Raw genomic sequence first — 20,945 nt, 5'->3', positions numbered from 1 at the left:
GTACGGGATGCGGTGCTTCATCATGTCCGTTTCCATTGTGGCAATAATAGCAAATGAGCATTCGCTTTTTTAAAACCTAAAGACAATAAATATGGAATCGACGCCTCCCAGCATTGTCACCTGTCTACACACTGTATTTCGAAACCAACGCCACTTTTTCCGCTTTCTCCGTGACGCACCATTCATTTGAACTCTCGGCTCTTGCTCCTGTATTCTCCTTTCTTCTATTTCATTTCATAATCCTTTCAAACGGCCTCGACCTGGCCAAACGTTCCTTAACTTCAACCACCATAGGACCAGTCCCCATTACTACCTTGAGCCAACCAAACACTCCTTTAACTCATCTCCATTCTCTTCAGGCGACCCTCTCGTCATCTTAGCCCATTCGCCGTATGCCTTCAAGACCTACTCGACCCATGCAAATTCATCATGCCGCATCTCGATGAAAAACGACACAAAGAGAGCGGATCGGACGATGCAGCCTCCACTGCCGGAAAGACTGCCCCCACGGTCAAGGAACCATCTGCTTTCAAAGGATTCTTTGTATGTACCCTCGAGAGATGTATTCAATGCCCATTAGTCGGCCTCAGCCACTGACTACGTCGCGTCGCAGAGGATCTTTTCTTTCGGAACCCCGACCTCGTATGCTTTGTTAGCGATTTCTTTGGTTGCGGCGGTTGCAGCAGGGGTAGCCCTCGCCATGGTCAATGTCGTGATGGGTCAATTCATCAGGTTGCTGGGAAATGTCAGCAGCGACGGAGTCTCACCTGGATTCATGAGTGCGGTGAGCACAACAGCGTATGCCCCATCTCGAAATCAACCAGGAAAACCTGCATCCGTTTCTGGATACTAAAGCTGACAAGAATCTCTGTTTTCCAGGCTCTATTTTGTTTACATTGGGATAGTCCGTCTCGTAACCATCTATCTGTACGCATCGCTCATGACATACGTCGCGTACCACATGGTCCGCAACATTCAGCACGCGTACCTTCGAGCAGCCCTCAGTCAGGAGGTCGGTTACTACGATCAGGGCGTTTCTGGCTCAATCTCGACTCAAGCCACCTCCAACGGTCTCTTGATCCAATCAGGAATTTCAGAAAAGCTCGGCCTCTTCGTCCAATCGATTTCCACATTTGCAGCAGCCTTCGTTATCGCATTCATCAGTCAATGGAAGCTCACTCTGATCCTCGCCAGCATCATTCCAGCTATCGTCCTCCTTGTTGGCGGAGTTGGAGCCTTCGATGCTACGATCAACGCCAAGCTCTTCAAAACCTACGCAGACGCCGCGAGCTACGCCGACAACCTCCTCAGTGGCATGCGGACGGTCCATGCCTTTAGCCTTCAGTCCAAGACACTGGCGAAATATGACGAGTTTCTTCGGAACGCATTGAAACTCGGCAAAAAGAAGAGCAAGTTTGTTGGCATATTATTCGGAGGGCAATACTTCGTCATGTACGCGGGAATGGCCTTGTCGTTCTGGCAAGGCTTCGCCATGATTGCCAGGGGTGAGGCAGATCTGGGAACTGTCTTTACGTTGGTCCACCCCCGCGACACCCTGTAGATTGAGGAACGTCGCGTGCTAATTCTCGGTTTCACAGTGTTCTCTTCTCAGTAATCATTGCTGCTTCAACTATCATGATGATGGCACCTCACTTCTTGACCTTTGGACGTGCCGCGACTGCTGCCATCGAGCTTTTCAAACTCATCGACAGAGAATCTGAGATTGACGCCTTTGACTCCTCAGGTCTACAGCCGGAGTCAGTCAGCGGAAATATTGAGATTGAAGCAGTCAAATTCATGTACCCCACGCGTCCTGACACGACAGTCCTGGATGATTTTACTTTGTCAATTCCGGCCGGCAAGGTTACAGCACTGGTGGTGAGTGAACACCAACATCTGACAACACGTAGTTTGCGATAGTTGGGCTGAAATCTGTCTAGGGACCTAGTGGCTCCGGGAAAAGTACCATTATTGGCCTCCTTGAGCGCTGGTACAATCCTGTTGCCGGTGCGATCAAATTGGATGGACAGGATATCAACAGTCTCAATCTAACCTGGCTTCGTACGAACATACGACTAGTCCAACAAGTGAGTAAATTATCTCCGTCAGTGTGAAACATGAATGCTAAGAGGAGTCCTAGGAACCTGTTCTCTTCAACGGCACGGTATTCGACAATATTGCCTATGGTCTGGTGGCGACTGCTTGGCAGGATGATTCGCAAGAGGAGCAAATGGCTCGAGTCGTGAGTGCTGCCAAGATGGCCTTTGCTCACGATTTCATCATGGAGCTTCCGGATGGTTATCATACCCGTGTCGGCGAACGTGGAGGGCTCCTTTCCGGCGGACAGAAGCAGAGAATTGCCATTGCGCGCAGCGTCATCTCGGAGCCTCGAATTTTATTGCTTGACGAAGCTACCAGCGCTCTTGATCCACACGCCGAGGGCATCGTGCAGAGTGCTCTTGATACCGTTTCTCGAGATCGCACGACCATTGTGATAGCCCACAAACTATCAACCATCCGCAGCGCCGACAATATCGTTGTCATGTCTCACGGAAAGATTTCCGAGCAGGGAACTCACGCGGAGCTTCTCGAGCGAGACGGCATCTATTCGAGACTCGTCAAGGCGCAGGATCTTTCCCCTTCCAATCAGCTACCGGCTGAAAGCGATACGGCCTCCGATGGCAGGGAAAAGATGCAGTCTACTGCTGTTGAGCGCGTTGCCTCACTCAAAAAGCGGAGTACAACGGAAGCACGGCAGCTTGCAATGTTGGTTGATCGGGAAGACCCTGAGAAGTACCAAGGAGGCGGCCTCTTTAGCTGTGTCTGGCGCCTTGCGCGCACAACCCCGGAGCTGACTGCATGGTACATCTTGGCCGCTTTGGCATGTATTGGAGGAGGTATGCATCGCCCTCCAAAAGCATTCTTTTGACCTATCAACTAACCTTACCCTTTCGTAGGTGCTGTTTACCCTGGGCAAACCTTGCTACTCGGAAAGCTTGTGGACATCCTGGGCGTCGATGACCCCAGATCGAAGGCCAACTTTCTTTCTCTGATGCTTTTTGTCTTGTCCCTCGGTTGCCTAGCGTGCTATTACATCCTTGGCTGGGCAATGAATGTCATTGCCAATGTGAGTCACTGGTACTTGAGCACCATTCAGAAGCGAGACAGCTAATAACCTTCTCAGACACTGAGCACCAGGGTACGCATAGACATCATGTCCTCGCTTCTTAGACAGGATCTACGCTTCTTCGATCGACCTGAAAATACTGTTGGCGCTCTCAGCAGCCGGCTGGACTCAAATCCCCAAGCCATCTTGGAACTGATGGGCATCAACATCTCCTTCGCCATCATTTCCGCAATCAGTGTTGTGGCTTGCTGCGTTCTGTCACTGGTAGTGGCGTGGAAGGTTGGTGTTATTGGAGTCTTCGTCGGACTCCCGCCGCTCTTACTTTCTGGGTGGTTGCGCATCAAGCTCGAGACTCGTCTGAACGCCATTATCAGTAAAGCTTTCCTGCAGAGCGCTTCATTGGCTTCTGAAACGGTCCTCGCGATTCGTACTGTCTCTTCTCTGGCTATTGAGAACAGTGTACTGCAAAGATACACAGACGAGCTCGATGCCGCCATCCACAGCTGCACACCGCCGCTGTTCCACGTCATGCTGTGGTTCGCTTTTACCCAAGCCGTAGAGCAGTTCGTTCTTGCACTGGGTTTCTGGTATGCGTCCAATACTCCCCTTGGGTCTCTCGCAAACTCTGTCCGTGATTGCTAATGTATCTTAATGCTCAGGTGGGGGTCAAAACTCGTCAACGATGGCGAAATCACCTTCTACCAATTCATGGTGGCCTTCATGGGTGTCTACTTCTCCGGGATGGCCGCTGGGACACTCTTCAGCTTTGCTGGCAGTAAGTCAAACTTAGTCTTGTCCCACCCTTTGTGTTGCTAATCCCGATGGCAAAAGGCTTTACCAGGGGAATCCAAGCGGCCAACTATTACTTCTGGTTATCCAGCTTGGAGCCAACCATGGCAGAAACCGAGGCCAACAAGGTCTCCGGACCTCTTGATGGCTGCAAAACCTACGAGTTGAAGGACCTCCAGTTCTCATACCCTCTCGCCCCCGATAACAAGGTTTTGAATGGTGTGTCGATGAAGGTAAGTACTCGAAAAGCATTGTCAATGCAATTCGCCTGGTCTTACCCCTCTGTCTATATGACTGACAAGTGAACAGATCCAGCGCGGCGATTTTGTGGCCTTTGTTGGCGCCTCAGGATGCGGCAAAAGTACCATGATCTCGCTCCTAGAGCGATTCTATGATCCCACTAGCGGTACCATCTCCGTTGACTCGCACTCCTTGGCATCCTTCAGTCCGGCTAGATACCGCCGGCACGTTGCTCTTGTACAGCAAGAACCATCACTGTTCCCCGGTTCCATCAGAGAAAACATCTCCCACGGCTCGGATTCAGTCAACGTGTCCGATGCAGATATCGAATCAGCTTGTCGAGCTGCCAACGCTTGGGACTTTGTCTCTTCTCTCCCCGAAGGTCTCAGCACCCCTTGCGGGACCAGCGGCAGTCAACTTTCTGGGGGTCAGAGGCAGCGCATAGCGATTGCCAGGGCCCTCATCAGGCAACCTAGCGTCATCTTGCTTGACGAGGCGACAAGTGCGCTCGACACGGAGTCTGAACGAATTGTCCAGTCTGCGATTGCGGGGGCTGCCACCGGAAACAGGATCACCATTGCTGTTGCCCATCGTCTCTCGACCATTCGTCAGGCAAACCGCATCTTTGTCTTCTACGGTGGTCGGGTGGTGGAAGCTGGAACCCATGAAGAGCTGATCCGCATGAACGGCATGTATGCCAAAATGTGTCAAGCACAGAACCTGAGCCGCGCAGGTTGACAGTGTGGCAGCATGTTGTTACGATGTCTGTATTTGGGTATACCATAAGGTCCCTCACGATAGAGTAGAGTTGCTGTGAATTTTTCTTTCCAAGCTAATATGGTGTTGGCATTCAAGACTTCCTAGGCTATCTATTGGTCCTGCTGGTTCCAGGTTTTCTTTCTTTTCAAATATTACGCAACGAAAATACATACTTAGTTACAGGGTGCCATTGATGTATCCTTTCTGAGCATACACTTGACCCTCAGAAGTCCTCATGTGGAAGCGAACTTGTCTTCGATAGCTGGGGTTGTCCTGCTGCTTATTGGAGATAACCTCTAATTTGTGCTTTATAGAGACAGCAAATATTCTTTTCTCTTCTGGAGGCAGATTTCCACTCCTAGATCGATCAGGAGGCTGGTCTCGGTTGTAAGTAGGATTGTGATCGACCCCATCCAGAGAGATATTATGCTCCACCTCGATGAGTTGGCGTAGAACTTGGTATAAGGTACTGGCATCGAATAGTCCCTCTTTCACTAGACCAACTTGCGCCATCCACTACAGGCCTCCCAGGCGAGTTTCCAGCTGGCGGCATTTAAAAGTAACAAAGAAGAGCAGAGGCAAAAAGCATGCCTCAAAAGTAAATAAGGGGGTCCCAGATTGAGATGTGTGCTGCCGCTGCATCAGGGTCCTAAGCTGTGATGCTTTTCCAGCTAAGTCTACGACGTACTGGAAAGCATTCAGATATTGGTCGAACCAGAGCTCAGTGTGTTGCCTGGGGGTCTCAAGATGAATCTTTGCGATTTGATGTTTGATGCGCATACCGCATATAGCGTAGCCATCCATCAACGAGATGGGAGTTGTAGCCTCTAGTTTGTGTACTCGGCAATCCCACTTATCCATCATAATCGCGAGCTTGTACTTTTCGACATCATAACTGCCAAGCATGACACCCAATACCTGGGCCGTCAGACTATCGATCGCAGCTTGAGCTTCTGAAACACTAGCATACGTTGCTGGCATCGATGGATCCAGCCCCCTCATCTTTGGGATGCACATGGACTCGGTATTTCCGAACATGGAAATGAGACTCAGTCGATGGAAGATTGGCAAAGATGCTCTCGGGTCCACGGAGGACATGATGACTCGTTAAGAATCGCAATTCCATATCGGGCGTGCTGAACGGCAGCGTCGATGTTGCCTTGCAAGTATTCGATACAGATAAACAAGACGCAAAGCAGCAATATCAGTTGCTCATTGTCCACTAATACGGCGGCTAGTTTCAATGCCTTGTTGTAATGATCAACAGCAAAGGTGCTCTGCTGAATGCGGCCGCATTTGTAAATGTCCTGATAGAGTGAACCGATAGCAAGGACTGCGTGGCGCACCATGGGCTGAAAATGGCTGAATTGCATAACCAAGTGAGTCCAGAAGTATGAATCCATTGAGCCCGAGAGACTGGGGCTGACTATTTCTGTGAAGAACTGGAACATTTGTCCTTCTCTCTGGTCGTGAGCAACAATCTGAGCAGGCCGATACCATGTTAGGGTCGCATTGTCGTAGCCACCGCAGACACGCCGCGAGGAAATGCATCGCTTACAAGCTGGCTTGGCCTCGTCGCATTTCACTTTTCGGGTTCTGCTCAGAAAAAAGGGGAAGGGTATCAGTGTCTTCCTTCGCCAGCCAAGGACATAGTCTCCTGGGCTCCAAGGACTCACTTGCAGGTCCGACACCCTGTCCTCACATGCTGACGAGCAATTGGTGCAGGCATGATTGCCTTGGCTTTTGGTATGTGGCCGACGTGGGGCAGTTCCGAGCGAGCGGTAAGGATTGTGTATGTAACCGAGAGAGACTCCATCTCCAACACGAGGACAAGGAAGAACATGGTGTTCAGTTCGGCGACTCGCTGGCCTAGACCACAAACAGAACGGTTGGAGTAAGGTTAGGCCGACGCCGGCAACTCCGGAGCATGGGGTAAAATCACTTGTGGGGCAATCCCGAGCTTGCAACGAATGGTGAAGCTCAATCTCGGGCTAGAGATATCTTCACTTTCCAAGTCGCCAAGCCCCCGCAACTCTAACACATCTCTGTCTGGAGAATTCACCAGACAGAATGCTTCCATTTTGTCCGGTTAATAGACACTCGGCACAATAATCATTCCGTGTACAAATAAGGAGTGGGCCGGGCTGTGTGATGGCTGGCTAATAAGATGCCACCCTTGAGAAGTGTAACCTTGTGTCATGCCTTACGAAGGTATATAGGACGACAGTTGTCTGAACCGTTGTAAAATTATCCCATACATCTGCATCTCTCACATCCCCATTGTGCTACATCCCAAGCAACGCAATCATGTCGTGCGAGCAGACAATCCTGATTACCGGAGCCAATCGCGGTATTGGCAAAGGCCTTGTTTCTGTCTTTCTTCAGAAACCCAACACAACAGTCGTCGCGGCCGTTCGCGACCCTTCCAAAGCCTCTTCAATCGGTCTCACTGAGCTGCCCAAAGCTGCAAGCTCGCGAATCATCGTCGTCAAGCTTGATGCAGCCGACAAATCCGCGGCTGAAGCTGCAGTCAACACTCTCCGAACCGACCACCACATTGACTCTTTGGACGTGGTTGTTGCGAACGCGGGCATAAATCACTCAGGCAGTCATGTCATTCAAAACTCAACCCAAGCGATTCACGATCACTTTGCCGTGAATACGGTTGGACCGTTGACCTTGTACCAGGCCACTGCTCCGCTACTTCGATCCGGCAAGAGCGGTCGCTCGAGGTTCATCGCTATCTCGTCTAATACTGGCAGCATTTCCGGGATGGATATTATGAAAGGCCTCTACACTACGAGCCCATACGGAGCTAGCAAAGCAGCTCTGAATTGGTTCATGCGGAGGATTCATTTTGACGAGGACTGGCTCACTACCTTAGTCATCAACCCAGGTTTTGTCTTGACTGACATGGTCGCTGAAACCATACGAGATTATCCGGTGAAGCCTGAGGATATGGGTGCTATCACTGTGGAGGAGAGCGCCAATGGAATTCTTAAAAGGATTGAGACTGCCACGAGGGATGTTAGTGGCACATTTCAAAACTTTGATGGCAACCCACTGTCGTGGTAATGCAATATCTGTTACTGTGGCACTTGTGACGCTCAGGCTCATAAAAGGGTCATTCAGGCGGACCATCTATTTTTATTTGCCTGGGTGGAGCCGCAGGAACAATGGGGAGCTAACTCTGTTCCAAGCCTTCTGAGCTAAGATTGTATGTGAGAGAATAAGGCAATGGGCATTTTAGAATCTATAGATGTCTAATAAAATCCTATTGCTGGACGTCGAGTATTACAAGCTCGAAAGTATCATGGATCTTCTGCGCCTTTCCCATCATAAATTACATCCCCATGTTCAAGTCATGATCGCGTGGCAAATATGATGATCGTACGAGATGCTATCATTCTGGGATATCCCACATCACAATGGCCTTCTCCTTCGAAGCCGACAGCGACCGCCGACCATCCGGAGAGAAAAAAATAGTCGAGGCAGATTTCCCAATTCGCCGTGTCTCTCCTAGCGTCTCCCTTGGATCAAAGACGCGCCTTTCATTCTTCCTCCCTAACAGGCTACAGAATATCCGAGAATATTGACTACCATCTCATCTAAAGATACCGGAAAACAACCCTGACATGAGACAATTCCTCCACGCTTGCCGGATGGCCTTCTGGGGAGGCCTGGTAACCTATTCCGCATCCAGCCTCTTATAAGCGCTAGAATCCCAAAACACCGAGGACGGGTACTGCGGGAGCGCCTCAAACTCGCAGTGGAGGTGGCCTCTACACAGCATCACGGCTTCCTTCTTGGCCTGCTCTGCATCGCATTGCAACCCCGCCTTGTTCCCTTCCCAAGTGATGCCTTGGACCTTTGCATTCCCGCCATCACCGTTGCTTGGTGTGGGAACAATGTGGAGGATGTAGCACTCCTCCTGGACCCAGTGTCGAATGATATGGATAGATATACCGCCGTTTTCGTCTGGATCCTCAACCAATATATCCCATTTGTCGTCCATGCTTCGAGATTTGACCCCGACTTTGAGCTTTTCCACGTCTGCATCGCTGATCGGCACATCCAAAGGTGCTGTGAGGGGCTCCTTCATGGGCTTTTTCGAGCCGCGCTCGTACGCCGTCGAAAGCCATTTCCTCCACAACTCTTCCTCATCCACATCGCTATGCGCATCCTCTTCTACATCGTTATGCGCATTCTCTTCCACATCGGATTCGCTGTCTGTCATCGGAAGATCTATCGTAGGCTCCTCCTGTTCCGCAATGCTGTGAGGCATCCTGTAATTTGCGTCGCAGAATATATTGGCTGTGATGAGTATCAAAACACTGTGGATTGTGATAGAAATTCGCATATACCTGTTGATGGTGAATGCGTTGATTGACGTGGGTGGAAGATTTAGGAGGTGCTGGGATGAAGTTGTGTGGTTGTGTAAAGGAGAAAGAGATCGAGGCCGAGCGTCGGGGTGAGTGGCAAGGCGCTGATTAAATAGAGAATTTGCGGCGGGGGTGTTATGACAATAATAACACCTGCCTTCAGCTCTACAGTCTTGCTTATGTTAAGAGCGCACTGCAGTGTACGTAGCTAGTAGATAACCCCCTTGGAGTTATGAACTTAATAAAGGTATTTACTTGTACTTAGTTAATAAATAAGATAAATATTTAGATATTTAAATAATAAATAAATAAAAATATAGCATAAAATATTTATCTAAAATTTTCTTCATTTTCTAAATAAAAATATTTCCAAGTTTTTAATATTGTAACAGCCCCACTTATTCCAGGCTGACAGTCTAGGGTAGGCGTACATCGAGGGGTTCACTTCCGTGTAGGGATCAGAGCGTCTGGATCACGATGTTCATGAAGTGATCTGTGTGATCCATCTATAGTTGATCGAAAGTTTTAGGGGCGCTTATGGGCACGTAACAAAGACATATCCAGCCGAGCTGGGAAGTAACACTTGGAGTGCCGTTCAGTATGTAGTTACCTTAGAGATCAGCCCAGAGACTGTCCACTGATTAAAGCAGGCAAAGACGCACGCATGCATACATAGGTAGTACATGGAATTATCTTCTACGGTAAAACAACAAGGTGTGTCTCTAAACCGTCTAATTAGGCAGCTCATCATAGTTGAACTCGAGGTCCTCTGCGTGGCGAAGTAGGGTGCTCATGACGGCGAGGAACTGGATGACGTCCTCGTCGTTGTTATCGCGCCAGTTGTTGCGAGCGCGCGTGACCCAGTCGCGGACCCATCGCTGGGTATAGCTGACGGTGGCCTGCAGCTGGTCGCGGAAGAACTCGTCCCACGCGGAGACGACGTAGTCTCTGATGCCGGTACGCTGGTGGTGGAAGTCCTCCAGCAGCCGCAGCTCGTTTCGGATGTCATTGTTGATGGACCGGATGCTGTCCCAGACGGCCGGATCACGCATGTAGTTGATGGCGACGATGACCTGGTGGTTGTGTGTGTAAGCACATGATACTATGGGGTGATATATATATATATATGTGTGTGTGTGTGTGTCTGTGTGTGAATGCTAATTGTCACAGGAAACTCACGTTGCGGACATTTTGGGCAAAGACGCCGTTGCGGAAGTTGCGCAGGTCCCGCGACATGACTTGCTCTGTCATCCAAGGATTCAGCCAGTTGGCCGTGTTACTCTGTCTCCAAAGCTATTTTGGTAATTGCAAAATCAGTCTCAAACTGCCTTGGTTGTGCCATGTATTGCTTACAGCCGTCTTGACGAGGTTCAGACCGCCTACGGTGAAGACCGCATGCTGGGTATTAGCCCTGCTCCCGAAAGCATTGAACAATCTCCGGATCGGCTCCACCAGGTTCACGCCGCCGACGGCCGGGGGCGGGTTGGGCATCTGGCCCTGGAGCGAGTCTGTCAGCTGCAGGCTGGACGCGGTCGTTCTCATCCGGGCCCCCGAGGGCAGAGTGCCTTGGGAGTAGTGGCTGAAGAACCGGGCCAGGGTATTTAGTTCTACTTGGTGTTCATCTGCTACATAATCAATCTCTGTTGCCCGGAGGGGCGGCGTGGGAAACAAATTGGGGCCATGACTAATAGTGAAGACCTGGGGTGCCCTTTCGCCACGTCGAGACCCGCGGATCGACTTCGAAGCACCGTTCTCGAGGGTACAAGTACACGTTGTTCCAGACAGGGTGGTTGGCATACCAGAAGCTGTTGGTGGCAGGGTAGTACTATAAGAAGACAGATGCGTCAGTTTCAGCTTGCCATCTTTATTGAGCAGCACGCGCCATGGGCAGGGAAAGCAACACATATTCGCTCACCTCTTCACTCTCGACTGTGATCTCTGTGCCGTCGCGCAGCCTGAACTTGTACTTGCGACGCTCACCAGGGGTGGCCATGATGGAGAGGATACCCTCATCCTCCTCCTCTTCCCTACGCGTCATCTCCTCTCCCCGTTCATTAATCGCCGTACTGTCATAGGTGTCATTGGGCTCGCTATCCTCCGACACGCACCAGTCGCCACCTCTGGGACAGCAGGCGTCCGAGTCGCACTCGCAGTCGTCCGGCGTGCTGCCACCGACCCAGTCGTTGAAGTTGCCCATGTGGCATGTGATGAGGTACGCCAGCTGGTCGTAGCCGTATTGCGCCACCGCCTTCGTGTCCTTGATCCAGGCCTTTAGTTCGGACCACTTGAGGTTCTCGTACTTGACGGGCACCAGGCCGTCCCAGATCTGGATCTGTCGTACGCTCGCCTTGACGAGGAGCAGAGCGTAGACCAGGGTCTTGATCTCGTCCTGCTCGAAGCTCCCGAAACTGCTCTGGCGCCTCTCGAAGGACGTGGCCAACTCCTGGTGAGCCGAGCGGTGGACGCCGGGGCCGACATGTGAGTGCCGAGAGGGAGTCGATAGGTGTCTTATGTGCCTTCGCAGGTGTGAAAGTATTATCTTGGGCGTCTCGGAGTCCTGAGGAGGTAAGATGGGCTCCGATGAGTTCACTTCCCTGGCGCTCAGAGAAGAAGTCCACGTCCAGCCACCACCGTCCTCAGAACAAATGGGCTTGGTCAGGAACGACTCGAGGGCGTCGCGGAGGACCTCGTTCTGCGAAGTGTCTCGCTTCTCGATGGACTGGTGCTTGGGGATGCAGCACTTGGCCCTGGCGCCGCGGACGCACTCGAAGTGGCCGTCCTTGTTCCAGTATGCGTCCATGGCGACGCGCACGCGGTCACTTGGGCACCTGCTGCGACAGTATTTGTAGTCGTCCTTGCCAGGGCCGAGGTTGTAGTACCACTGGCAGTCATCCCATTTCTTGTTGTCTTCCTGGTCGCAGCACAGCTTGCGCTCCTGGATCTTGACCGTGCCGTCGCCGTTCGAGATCTCGTTTGCGTAGTCGACGTTCCAGGTCTCGATGTTGCGGACAGCGTTGCCGCTGCCGCTCGGGGATCGAACGACCTCGTCCTGGCCGCTGCTACAGGATCCATACATGCACATGGGCCTCGGTCCAGCCGCACTGGTCGTGGAGCTCCATGCTTGTCTTGCCCGTGGTGCAGCATGCGGCCTGGTACTTGTTGTTGTGGCAGTGCGTCATGAGAGAGCCGACCTCGACGGTGCCGTCTGGACATGTCGGGTTGCATTTACCGTTGTTGTGCTGATACCAGCCGCAAGTTGGAGGATCCTCGGCCGGGCAGCACAGCTCGTGTACTCCTTCGGAGCAGTGGGATCCGTCGACCATGTACTCGTTGTCGCGGGCCTCGTCGTCTTTGCGCAGTATGCGGACCCAGCCGGAGGGACACGACTCACCGCAGTTGGTCCACTTGCACTGCGGATGCTTCGTCGTGAGAGTGACCATGTCGGCGTCGTCGCCTATCTCGAAGAACAGGGATGGGAGCGAGGTGAACTTGCGAGCGGCCGCCTTCCCGATGGCCTCAGAGTAGGTGCCGTCCGAGACATCTTGTGAGACGGCCCAGACCATGATACCGTTCATGCATTGTTCGCGGGCAAAGTCGGCTTTCATCTGCAAGGTGTCTTCGTCATCGTAGGCAACCCACTGGTTGGTGTCGAAGGTCAGAATCTTGACTGCCGCCTCCTTGTCGAGGATAGGCTTGCTACTAATCCTCTTCATGACATCCACGATCTCGGACTGAATCATGACGCTTATCTCGTTGCTGCAGGGCTGGCGAGGAGCACCGGACTCGTACGTGCAGCCCGGGGCGAGACAGTCGGGGCTGGTGGCTGTGAAGGCACGGCCGTAGAAGCCGGTGCCTAGTACGACCTTGTCAGGGTCAATGTTGTTTCTCCAGAGGAGATCCATGGCCTGCTTGATCTCCGTGAGGTTGGTGTGTGCGTTGAGGTACGGGCCGACCCATTGGTTGCCCTTGTCCCAGGTTCCGTGGAGATCGTAGCTCATACTTAAATGGTCATTAGTTATAATATTCTAGTTGCCTCAAGATATATATATATATATAGATAAATATATACATCGAAATTGGATATCAGAAGGGTTCATACATGTTGAAGAAATCGACGTGCTTCTGAAGGTTGACAATGTCAAAGTGCTTCAAGTACCCTATTCAGACCGTGTATCAGCAAGGCCACGTCGAATAGTCAATGGCCATGATTAAATCACTTACACATGGATGCCGGAAGCGTCAAGCTCACCTCATCCCTTCCGGTGGACTTGAGGGCCTTCTTGAGGTTGGCGATGAACTTGGGGAAGTTTTCAAAGTCCTCCTTGCGACCGCTCCGATCGTCGGCTGCGGGATATTCCCAGTCGAGGTCGATGCCGTTAAAGTCGTAGGTGGACATCATGCTGACGAGCGACTTGATGAAGGCCTTCTGGGCCGAGTCGGAACGCGCAATGTCGGAGAAGGTGGTGGCTGTTGGGCCGGGGTCGTTGAAGGTCCAGCCGCCGATGGCAATCAGGACTTTGAGGTCTGGGTCACGCTCCTTGAGGGACGTGAGGCGTCGGTATAGTAGGGTGTCAGCGGAAGAGGCCGGGCGGACGTCGAAGGTGTCAGGGTCGACGGTGGCAAAGGCGAAGTTCAGGTGCGTGTAGACGCCGATTGGGATTTCCTCCGGCATGAAGGAGTTGCAGGGACGGCGGGCAGCCCAGCCTTCATAATAGCCGACGACACGTTCAAGAGTGTGGCTATCGCACTGAGGCCGGTCGACTTTCTTGTCGCCACAGAACCTTGGAAGATGTCAGTTACATGTCCCTTTCTATACAAGGTAGGATGATATCAATGCTGATATCAAGCGTTGATGGCGAGAAAGGGGGGTAAACGTGCTCTTCGGTCCAGCCACAGAAGCCATGCTTCGAGCAGCAGACGTTCAGGGGGCACTTGGACTTTTCGACAAACTCGGAGCCGAAGCCGCCGGGGTCGCACTCAGCGAGGCGGTCGCAGTTGTTGAGGCAGACATCTTCGTGGCAGTCTTTTAAGAGCGAGGCAGTGTTAGTTGTTATTCCCAAACATCTTTTTAGAACCTGGGGAGGGAGGGACAGAAAACACACAGTCTTTGCCATAGCCGCAGAAGCCAAACTTGGAGCAGCAGCCGGCCTTGCAGGGGGTGGAAGCGCTGCACTCCGGGTCCTGCGCGAGAACAAAGCCAGCGAGAAGGAGAAAATAGAGAGATAGTAGGCCGAGCGAACTTGGGAGAGCTTTCATGGCGCGAGAGGTTGGAAAACCAAGACCGTGAGTTGACAAAGTGAGAGGGAGAGGGGATATGCGCCTACTAGGCCATTGTGAGAACAAAGGAGACGGGGTAAAACGACCACGCGCCTACTACTAAGTATTATCACGACTTGTACAGCGACCCATTATCATGCGCCTTGCCGTCTTGGCCGGGGCAGCCGAGGGGAGTTAGAGAAGTCACGTTGCAGGCGGCCAGGGTGAGCGAGTGAGGTGATACCGGGGGGAGAGGCCATGGTGGACACGCTGCTGCGTCCGGTTTCGCATATGGCTCAAATTGGGATTGGATATGACAGAGGGCAACTGCCGATCCGAGGAAACATACTGTAGACGTTGTCGGTAATTAATTATGAACATCAACATCGTCCGGGAGGACTAGCCACCTACATATAGCTACATAACTTACATAGTAACTTACGCCATCCCGCCTCGGAGCTTTCCAAAACAGACGAGTCTAAAGCAAGTTTACTTGACCTATGGTACCCTAGTCGGATCCCCTACATACGGGAAGAGGCGGGCTATCCCCATCACACTGATTAGCGAGGCTCAGATCAGTGCTAATCTCCGGAATCCTCTACAACCTCGTCCATCCGTACCACACATATGTGTCATGCTAGATGACAAGACTAGCGAAAACGGGAAGAAGACACAAACATCTTTCTGACACTGCACATGTACGTAGTCAGACGCGGTAATTAGATATCTGCAGGCGATGTTACACCTTAGAGTTGTGTAAAACGACTGCAGTGTTGGTAGCCGAGGCTGGTCTCCTCCAGCCTCCAGGGCACATCGTCAACCGGGCCTTGGTGATGACCAACGACGACCCGCTTCGTCTCGTCTTATACTCGCTGCTCACGGTCTCTTCTCGCCTCGACAAGTCCCCCATCTAGTATCTAGGCTCAACAATACACACGAGCCTTGCACTCTTTCCACTCTCCATCCGCCGCCATGCGTCCTCTCGCATCATCTTGGGCGCCCTGCGGCCTAGTCACGTCCCTCCTTCTTGTCATTCTCTCTCACGGCGTCGCCCTCGCCTCAACTACCGTCACGCCCGCCGGCCCTAGCACCACCAGCAACGGCCATGAACACCTCGCCAACAGAAAAGCCACCAGCTCCGACGCCCAAGTGCTGGTTGACAGGGCCCTCAGGGTCCTCGCTGTCGTCAACAAGGACCGCATCGAGAACCCCGTCTTCAATGAGAACAGGCGCGAGGACCCGAATGAGGAGTACAGGCCGGCCCCGCCGCTCGACTACGACGCCGATCCCGAGTTCATCGCCGTCGAGTCCCCCATGTCTCACGTTCGACGCAGCGAAAACGCCACCACCGTCGGCAGCTATCGCATCCCCAAGGAGCTCGCTGAGGCGGCAGCGGCCGTCGCCGAGTCCAGGCCGCAGATCCCCAAGGGCGACCACGAGGAGGTGGCCGCCCGGATACGCAGCAAGTACACCGCTGGCTTCCTCAACGACACCAACGCCGGCGACGAGCTGCAAGCTCCCGAGGGCCGCCTGTCCGTCTTCGCCGGCGACTCCACCGACGAGAAGCGCGCCTCGGGCTACTGGTTGATCGATGACCAGCAGTTCCCCGGCCAGAGCCCCTTCTCGCCGCCGGGATATCAGGTCTGGCGCAACGTCAAGGACTTTGGGGCCAAGGGCGACGGCACGACGGATGATACGGCGGCCATCAACAAGGCCATCTCGGACGGCGCTCGTTGTGGAGAGGAGTGCAAGACGAGTACTATTGCCCCGGCCGTCGTCTACTTCCCTCCGGGCACCTATCTCGTCAGTGGATCCATCATCCAATACTACAACACCCAGTTCCTTGGTGATGTAAGTCTTCCTCTCTTTCCCTTCCAATTGCCCCCAACATCAACCTTCAAGCGGGCCTCTTTTGCTAACCTCACCTTCAGCCCATCAACGTCCCCACCATCCTGGCCGCGTCCAGCGTCGTCGGCCTCGGCGTCTTCACTTCCAACAAGTACATCGCGGACAACGTTGGCTGGTATCTCAACACGGCCAACTTCCTCCGCAGCATCAAGAACTTCAAGATTGATATCCGTCTCACCGACCCCTGCGCCCACGTATGCGCCATTCACTGGCAGGTCGGGCAGGCCTCGTCGCTCGAGAACATCGAGTTCTACATGCAGTACAACTCGGACGTGCCGCACAGCACCCAGCAGGGTATCTACATGGAGAACGGCTCGGGCGGCTTCCTGGCGGACCTCACCTTCGTCGGCGGCAACGTCGGCGCCTACTTTGGCAACCAGCAGTTTACCACCAGCCACCTCATGTTCGTCAACTCCAAGACGGCCCTCCAGGTGCACTGGGACTGGGCCTGGACTATGCAGGACTTCATCATCGAGAGCTGCGAGAATGGCCTCGTCATCACCGGCGGCGCTGGCGGTGCCCACAGCGCGGGGCAGGGCGTGGGCTCGCTCATGCTTGCCGACGCCATCATTGCCAACACCCCAAACGGCATCGTCACCTCGTTGCACGCCGAGAACTCGACTTCACTCCTGCTGCAGAACGTCGGCTTCTTCAACGTCAAGACTGATGTCGCCGACAGTGTCGCCCAGAAGACGCTGCTCCCGGGTGGCGACGAGGTCTACGTCGATAGCTGGGGGTTCGGCCGCATCACCAACAAGGCCGGCACCAGCAGCTTCGTCAACGGCGTCGCGATCCCCGTCATGAACCGCACCGAGGAGCTGACGGGCGTACAGAACGACAAGATGAAGGCCAATCTCTTCACACGCCGCCGGCCCAAGTACTACGACGTGGCCTCGAGAAAGGTCATGAACGTCCGCGCTCTCGGCGCAAAGGGCGACGGCAAGACGGATGATACGGCCGTCCTCAACTCGATCCTGTCAGGCGCCGCTAACACATCGTCCATCGTCTACTTCCCCTTTGGCGTTTATATTGTCAAGGACACTCTGCGCGTGCCCATGGGCTCCCGCATCATCGGCCAGGTCTGGTCGCAGATCATGGGCACCGGCGCCAACTTTGAAGATGAGTCCAAGCCGCGCCCCGTCGTTCAGGTCGGCCGGCCTAACGATCCGCCCGGCATCATCGAGATCCAAGACATGATGTTCACCGTCTCTGGTCCGACAGCCGGCGCGGTGCTGATGGAGTGGAATGCCCGAGAGTCCAGCAAGGGCTCGGTGGGAATGTGGGGTGAGTACTCTGATAGCTATATTTTGAGGTCATATTTTGATGCCATCATCCTCCTTCCTTCCCATGACCCCCTCTCATAACCCGACAATTGTTGTGATGACTGACTTGAGAGAGTATAGATTCACACTTCCGCGTGGGAGGCGCCATCGGATCCAATCTGCAACAGGAGACGTGCGCAAAGAAGAGTGACGCCGTCAACCCCGAGTGCAAGGCCGCCTCGATGCTTCTGCACCTCAAGCCCGAGTCGACAGCGTACCTGGAGAACATCTGGGCCTGGGTGGCCGACCACGATCTCGACAAGTCGGACCGCCCCCAGATCGACGTCTACGTCGGGAGAGGCATTCTGATCCAGAGCAAGAAGGCCTGGCTCTGGGGAACCTCGTCGGAGCACTGCGCGCTCTACCAATATCAAGTGTCTGACGCCACCAACATTGTTATGGGTATGATCCAGACCGAGTCGCCCTACTACCAGCCCGTCCCCAGCACCCTCAAGCCCTTCCGCGCGGGCATCTTCCCCGACGATCCCACATTTAGCGAGTGTAAGGCCGACGATGGGCGCTGCTACTCGTCGTGGGCGCTGCTACTCGTCGTGGGCGCTGCGCGTCGTCGACTCCACGGCCGTCTACGTCCTGGGCGCAGGTCTATACTCGTGGTTCAGTGACCACAGTCAGGCCTGCCTCGAAACCAACGACTGCCAGCGGCGCGGCGTCGAGATCCAGCAGAGCTCAGACCTGTGGATCTACAACCTCTGCACAAAGGCTATCATCGAGATGGTGACCCCGACGGGCGGTATAGCCACCCTCGCCCAGGACAACATAAACGGCTTCGTGTCGTCCATCCTCGCCTGGCTCGAGGGCGCCGAGGAGACATCAGGCCGACGCCATTTTCCCGGCTTCCCCGTCTACACGCTCCACGGGCTGCGCAACCAGATCCTGCCGGACCCTTGCAAGACGGCCCTCACGGCTAAGATTCTCTGCGACTACTGGGTCCAGTCCTTCACCGAGCCGGCGTACCACGGAAGCCTGGGCAACGCCAGCTTAACCGACTCTATCTGCGACGAGGGCTGCGGCGAGTCGCTTCGTAGCTGGTTCGACAATGTCAACGCCCACTGCGAGGGTTACACCGTCGCCGGTGACATTCCCACTCTGTACGGAGGGCGGATGTGGGCTGGCTACAATGGGACGTGTCTCACAGATCCCGACACAGGGAGGTACTGTAACGGTATGAATTTCTCCCTCCCTCCCCTGACAAGACTGGGATTAACAAGAAAACAGACATCGTCGCTGAATTCACCGCTGTCAGCTGCATCAACCACATGCCCGAGGACGAAATGTGCTCCGACTGCTACATCAACCGCCTCGCCATGATGCAGGCTTCCCCCTACTCGGTGTACGACAAGAATTACAAGAGCGACCTGGAGCTCGTGTACCAGAGGTGCGGCCGAACGGGCAACACGACCATCCCACCGCCCATCATCTCTGTGCCCGAGCAGTCCACCATGTGCGTCTCGGACAAGTGGCACACGGTGGGATCATCCGCCGACGAGACGTGTGAGGACGTGGCCTTCCTGAACAACGTCTCGACGGTGTCGCTGTACACGACGAACCCGAACATCTTCGACTGCAGCAGCATCCCCTCGGGCACTGAGCTCTGCCTGCCCCTGTCCTGCGGCAAGCTCATCTCCTACACCGACAACGACACCTGCTCAGGGCTCGAGGCCACTCACAACCTGACGTCGGGCGACATCCGGCGCTTCAACCCCTGGGTGTACTTCGACTGCAGCAACTTGGCTGGCGCCTCCAGATTCTTCGGCAACATCCTGTGCGCCGCGCCGCAGAACGGGCTGTATACGGCGCGGGGGCCCGGCAGCAGCGGCGACAACACCACCCCCGAGACAAGCACCGGCTACACCTTCAACCCCGTCGAGGCCCCTGAGAACTCAACCGTCGCCGATGGGACCACGACCAAGTGTGGCAAGTGGCATGTGGTCGACGAGGGCGACTCGTGCGTCACCATCTGCCTCTCATCAGAGATTAACATTGCGCTGCTCCTCGAGGTGAACCCCTCGCTCGGCACCGAGTACGTCCAGTGCACGCCAAGCCTGGTACAAGGGAACGCGTACTGCACAGGGCCCAACTATGACTGGGACGTAACAGGCGAGCTGTAGAGATGATTTGGATACCTAGAATACGTGATTGTGGTTGGGGGGGCTGTGTCTTGTGGAGAAAGTCCATGTATATAGCAAGCACATCATCATCCATCATCCGGAACGAGCTGCCATCATCTCATTGAACCATTCCTCAGGCCTGCCCCAGAGGTTTTGAACTCCGTCCTCTGCATCCATCCAACCCATCTCCTCGAGCATGGCGTCCGGGTCAAAGGGGAAGAACCACATGGGCCAAAGGTAGTCCGTAATGCCCACTCGCAGCCACCACCTGCCGCCGCCTCCCTCCTCTTCCGACCTCATCCTGTCCGAGATGACCTTGACCCAGCTCTCACCCTCGTTCTCGTCAGAGGCACCGTAGTTGGCTGGGGCGCGGGGATCCTCCGGAAGCGCGAGGATGTTCTCGAGGCTCTCCTCATCGAGCATCAAGCAGAAGAGAAACCTGGCATTCGGCTCAGGGCGCGTGCCGGTGACAACGGGACGGCGGTGTTCCCTAATCCAGGCATCGAACCGCTCCCCGACTTCGCTCTCGCTCGCGTCGGCAAGGGTCTCGTCCTGTACCACCTCGCAGCGGTAGCGGCTCCAGAGCTCCTCGTTCGGGCGGGTGTCGAACGCACCCGCGCCCACCCTCGGACGGGCGTGCTCATTTTGGGTAAAGTTCTTTGCGTAAACGGCCAGGCGCTCGACGGCCCTCGTGACGGCCTCGTCGGAGCCCGGTGCGTAGATGGTGCGGAAGATGGTGTAGCCCCAGGAGTAAGGGTAGTCGTGGCTACCGTCGTGGCGCGCCAGGTGCTGCAACGCCATGCGTGACATGCGAACAGGCTCGACGTCCCCGGCGAAACGAGGCTTTGGGCAGGCGATTGCCATGTCAATGGGCGGGAGGTCTGTCATGATGTTGCTCGGGTTGAAGAATTCGAGAATTCCGTGCCGTCAAGAGGTGGTCGCAGTGGAGTGAAAAGGAGGTGAAGGTGGAGGGAAGAAAAGGAGGGAGCCATTAAGTGAGATGTATGTGGGTTAATAAATGTGTGAGTAACTG

At 54.2% G+C, this 20,945-nt stretch overlaps 7 protein-coding genes across 7 annotated transcripts; 3 read left to right on the top strand and 4 right to left on the bottom strand.

Annotated features, from left to right (window-relative positions):
- The first annotated feature begins 253 nt into the window (after positions 1-253).
- Positions 254-5,017, top strand: BGZ61DRAFT_555812 (multidrug/pheromone exporter). Its single transcript, XM_046255634.1, has 11 exons — positions 254-543; positions 614-798; positions 880-1,533; positions 1,599-1,878; positions 1,941-2,087; positions 2,141-2,897; positions 2,958-3,127; positions 3,185-3,714; positions 3,787-3,902; positions 3,959-4,149; positions 4,226-5,017. Exons 1-11 carry the CDS (start codon positions 430-432, stop codon positions 4,892-4,894), a joined length of 3,813 nt encoding a protein of 1,270 aa, XP_046099171.1. The 5' UTR covers positions 254-429; the 3' UTR covers positions 4,895-5,017.
- Positions 5,018-5,092: 75 nt separating this feature from the next.
- On the bottom strand, positions 5,093-6,758 carry BGZ61DRAFT_497406 (uncharacterized protein; the record flags this gene model as incomplete). The annotated part of the gene is made up of 4 exons (XM_046251143.1): positions 5,093-5,431; positions 5,480-5,963; positions 6,005-6,511; positions 6,592-6,758. The coding sequence occupies 4 exons, from the start codon at positions 6,756-6,758 to the stop codon at positions 5,093-5,095; spliced, it is 1,497 nt and encodes a 498-aa protein (XP_046099170.1).
- A 464-nt stretch (positions 6,759-7,222) lies between these two features.
- Positions 7,223-7,990, top strand: BGZ61DRAFT_362253 (short-chain dehydrogenase; the record flags this gene model as incomplete). The annotated part of the gene is made up of 1 exon (XM_046241346.1): positions 7,223-7,990. The coding sequence occupies one exon, from the start codon at positions 7,223-7,225 to the stop codon at positions 7,988-7,990; it is 768 nt and encodes a 255-aa protein (XP_046099169.1).
- A 206-nt stretch (positions 7,991-8,196) lies between these two features.
- Positions 8,197-9,395, bottom strand: BGZ61DRAFT_459027 (uncharacterized protein). Its single transcript, XM_046246835.1, has 2 exons — positions 9,280-9,395; positions 8,197-9,229 (listed from the first exon to the last, which is right to left on the bottom strand). Exon 2 carries the CDS (start codon positions 9,198-9,200, stop codon positions 8,604-8,606), a length of 597 nt encoding a protein of 198 aa, XP_046099168.1. The 5' UTR covers positions 9,201-9,229; positions 9,280-9,395; the 3' UTR covers positions 8,197-8,603.
- A 633-nt stretch (positions 9,396-10,028) lies between these two features.
- BGZ61DRAFT_555799 (putative class V chitinase) lies at positions 10,029-14,553 on the bottom strand (the record flags this gene model as incomplete). The annotated part of the gene is made up of 10 exons (XM_046255633.1): positions 10,029-10,370; positions 10,477-10,590; positions 10,651-10,919; positions 10,996-11,122; positions 11,213-12,353; positions 12,400-13,296; positions 13,397-13,454; positions 13,519-14,078; positions 14,176-14,320; positions 14,400-14,553. 10 exons carry the CDS (start codon positions 14,551-14,553, stop codon positions 10,029-10,031), a joined length of 3,807 nt encoding a protein of 1,268 aa, XP_046099167.1.
- A 972-nt stretch (positions 14,554-15,525) lies between these two features.
- Positions 15,526-19,912, top strand: BGZ61DRAFT_508856 (LysM domain protein; the record flags this gene model as incomplete). The annotated part of the gene is made up of 5 exons (XM_046251973.1): positions 15,526-16,404; positions 16,485-17,745; positions 17,865-18,284; positions 18,385-18,966; positions 19,020-19,912. The coding sequence occupies 5 exons, from the start codon at positions 15,526-15,528 to the stop codon at positions 19,910-19,912; spliced, it is 4,035 nt and encodes a 1,344-aa protein (XP_046099166.1).
- Positions 19,909-20,859, bottom strand: BGZ61DRAFT_459024 (uncharacterized protein). The gene has a single exon (XM_046246834.1). The coding sequence runs from the start codon at positions 20,798-20,800 to the stop codon at positions 20,006-20,008; it is 795 nt and encodes a 264-aa protein (XP_046099165.1). The 5' UTR covers positions 20,801-20,859; the 3' UTR covers positions 19,909-20,005.
- Positions 20,860-20,945: the final 86 nt, after the last annotated feature.

The sequence above is a fragment of the Ilyonectria robusta genome (assembly GCF_021365365.1).
Source record: "Ilyonectria robusta strain PMI_751 chromosome Unknown BGZ61scaffold_22, whole genome shotgun sequence".
Taxonomy (NCBI): Eukaryota; Fungi; Ascomycota; class Sordariomycetes; order Hypocreales; family Nectriaceae; genus Ilyonectria; species Ilyonectria robusta.
The sequence above is the reverse complement of the archived record's forward strand: the minus strand, read 5'-3'. Positions and strand labels throughout refer to the sequence as shown.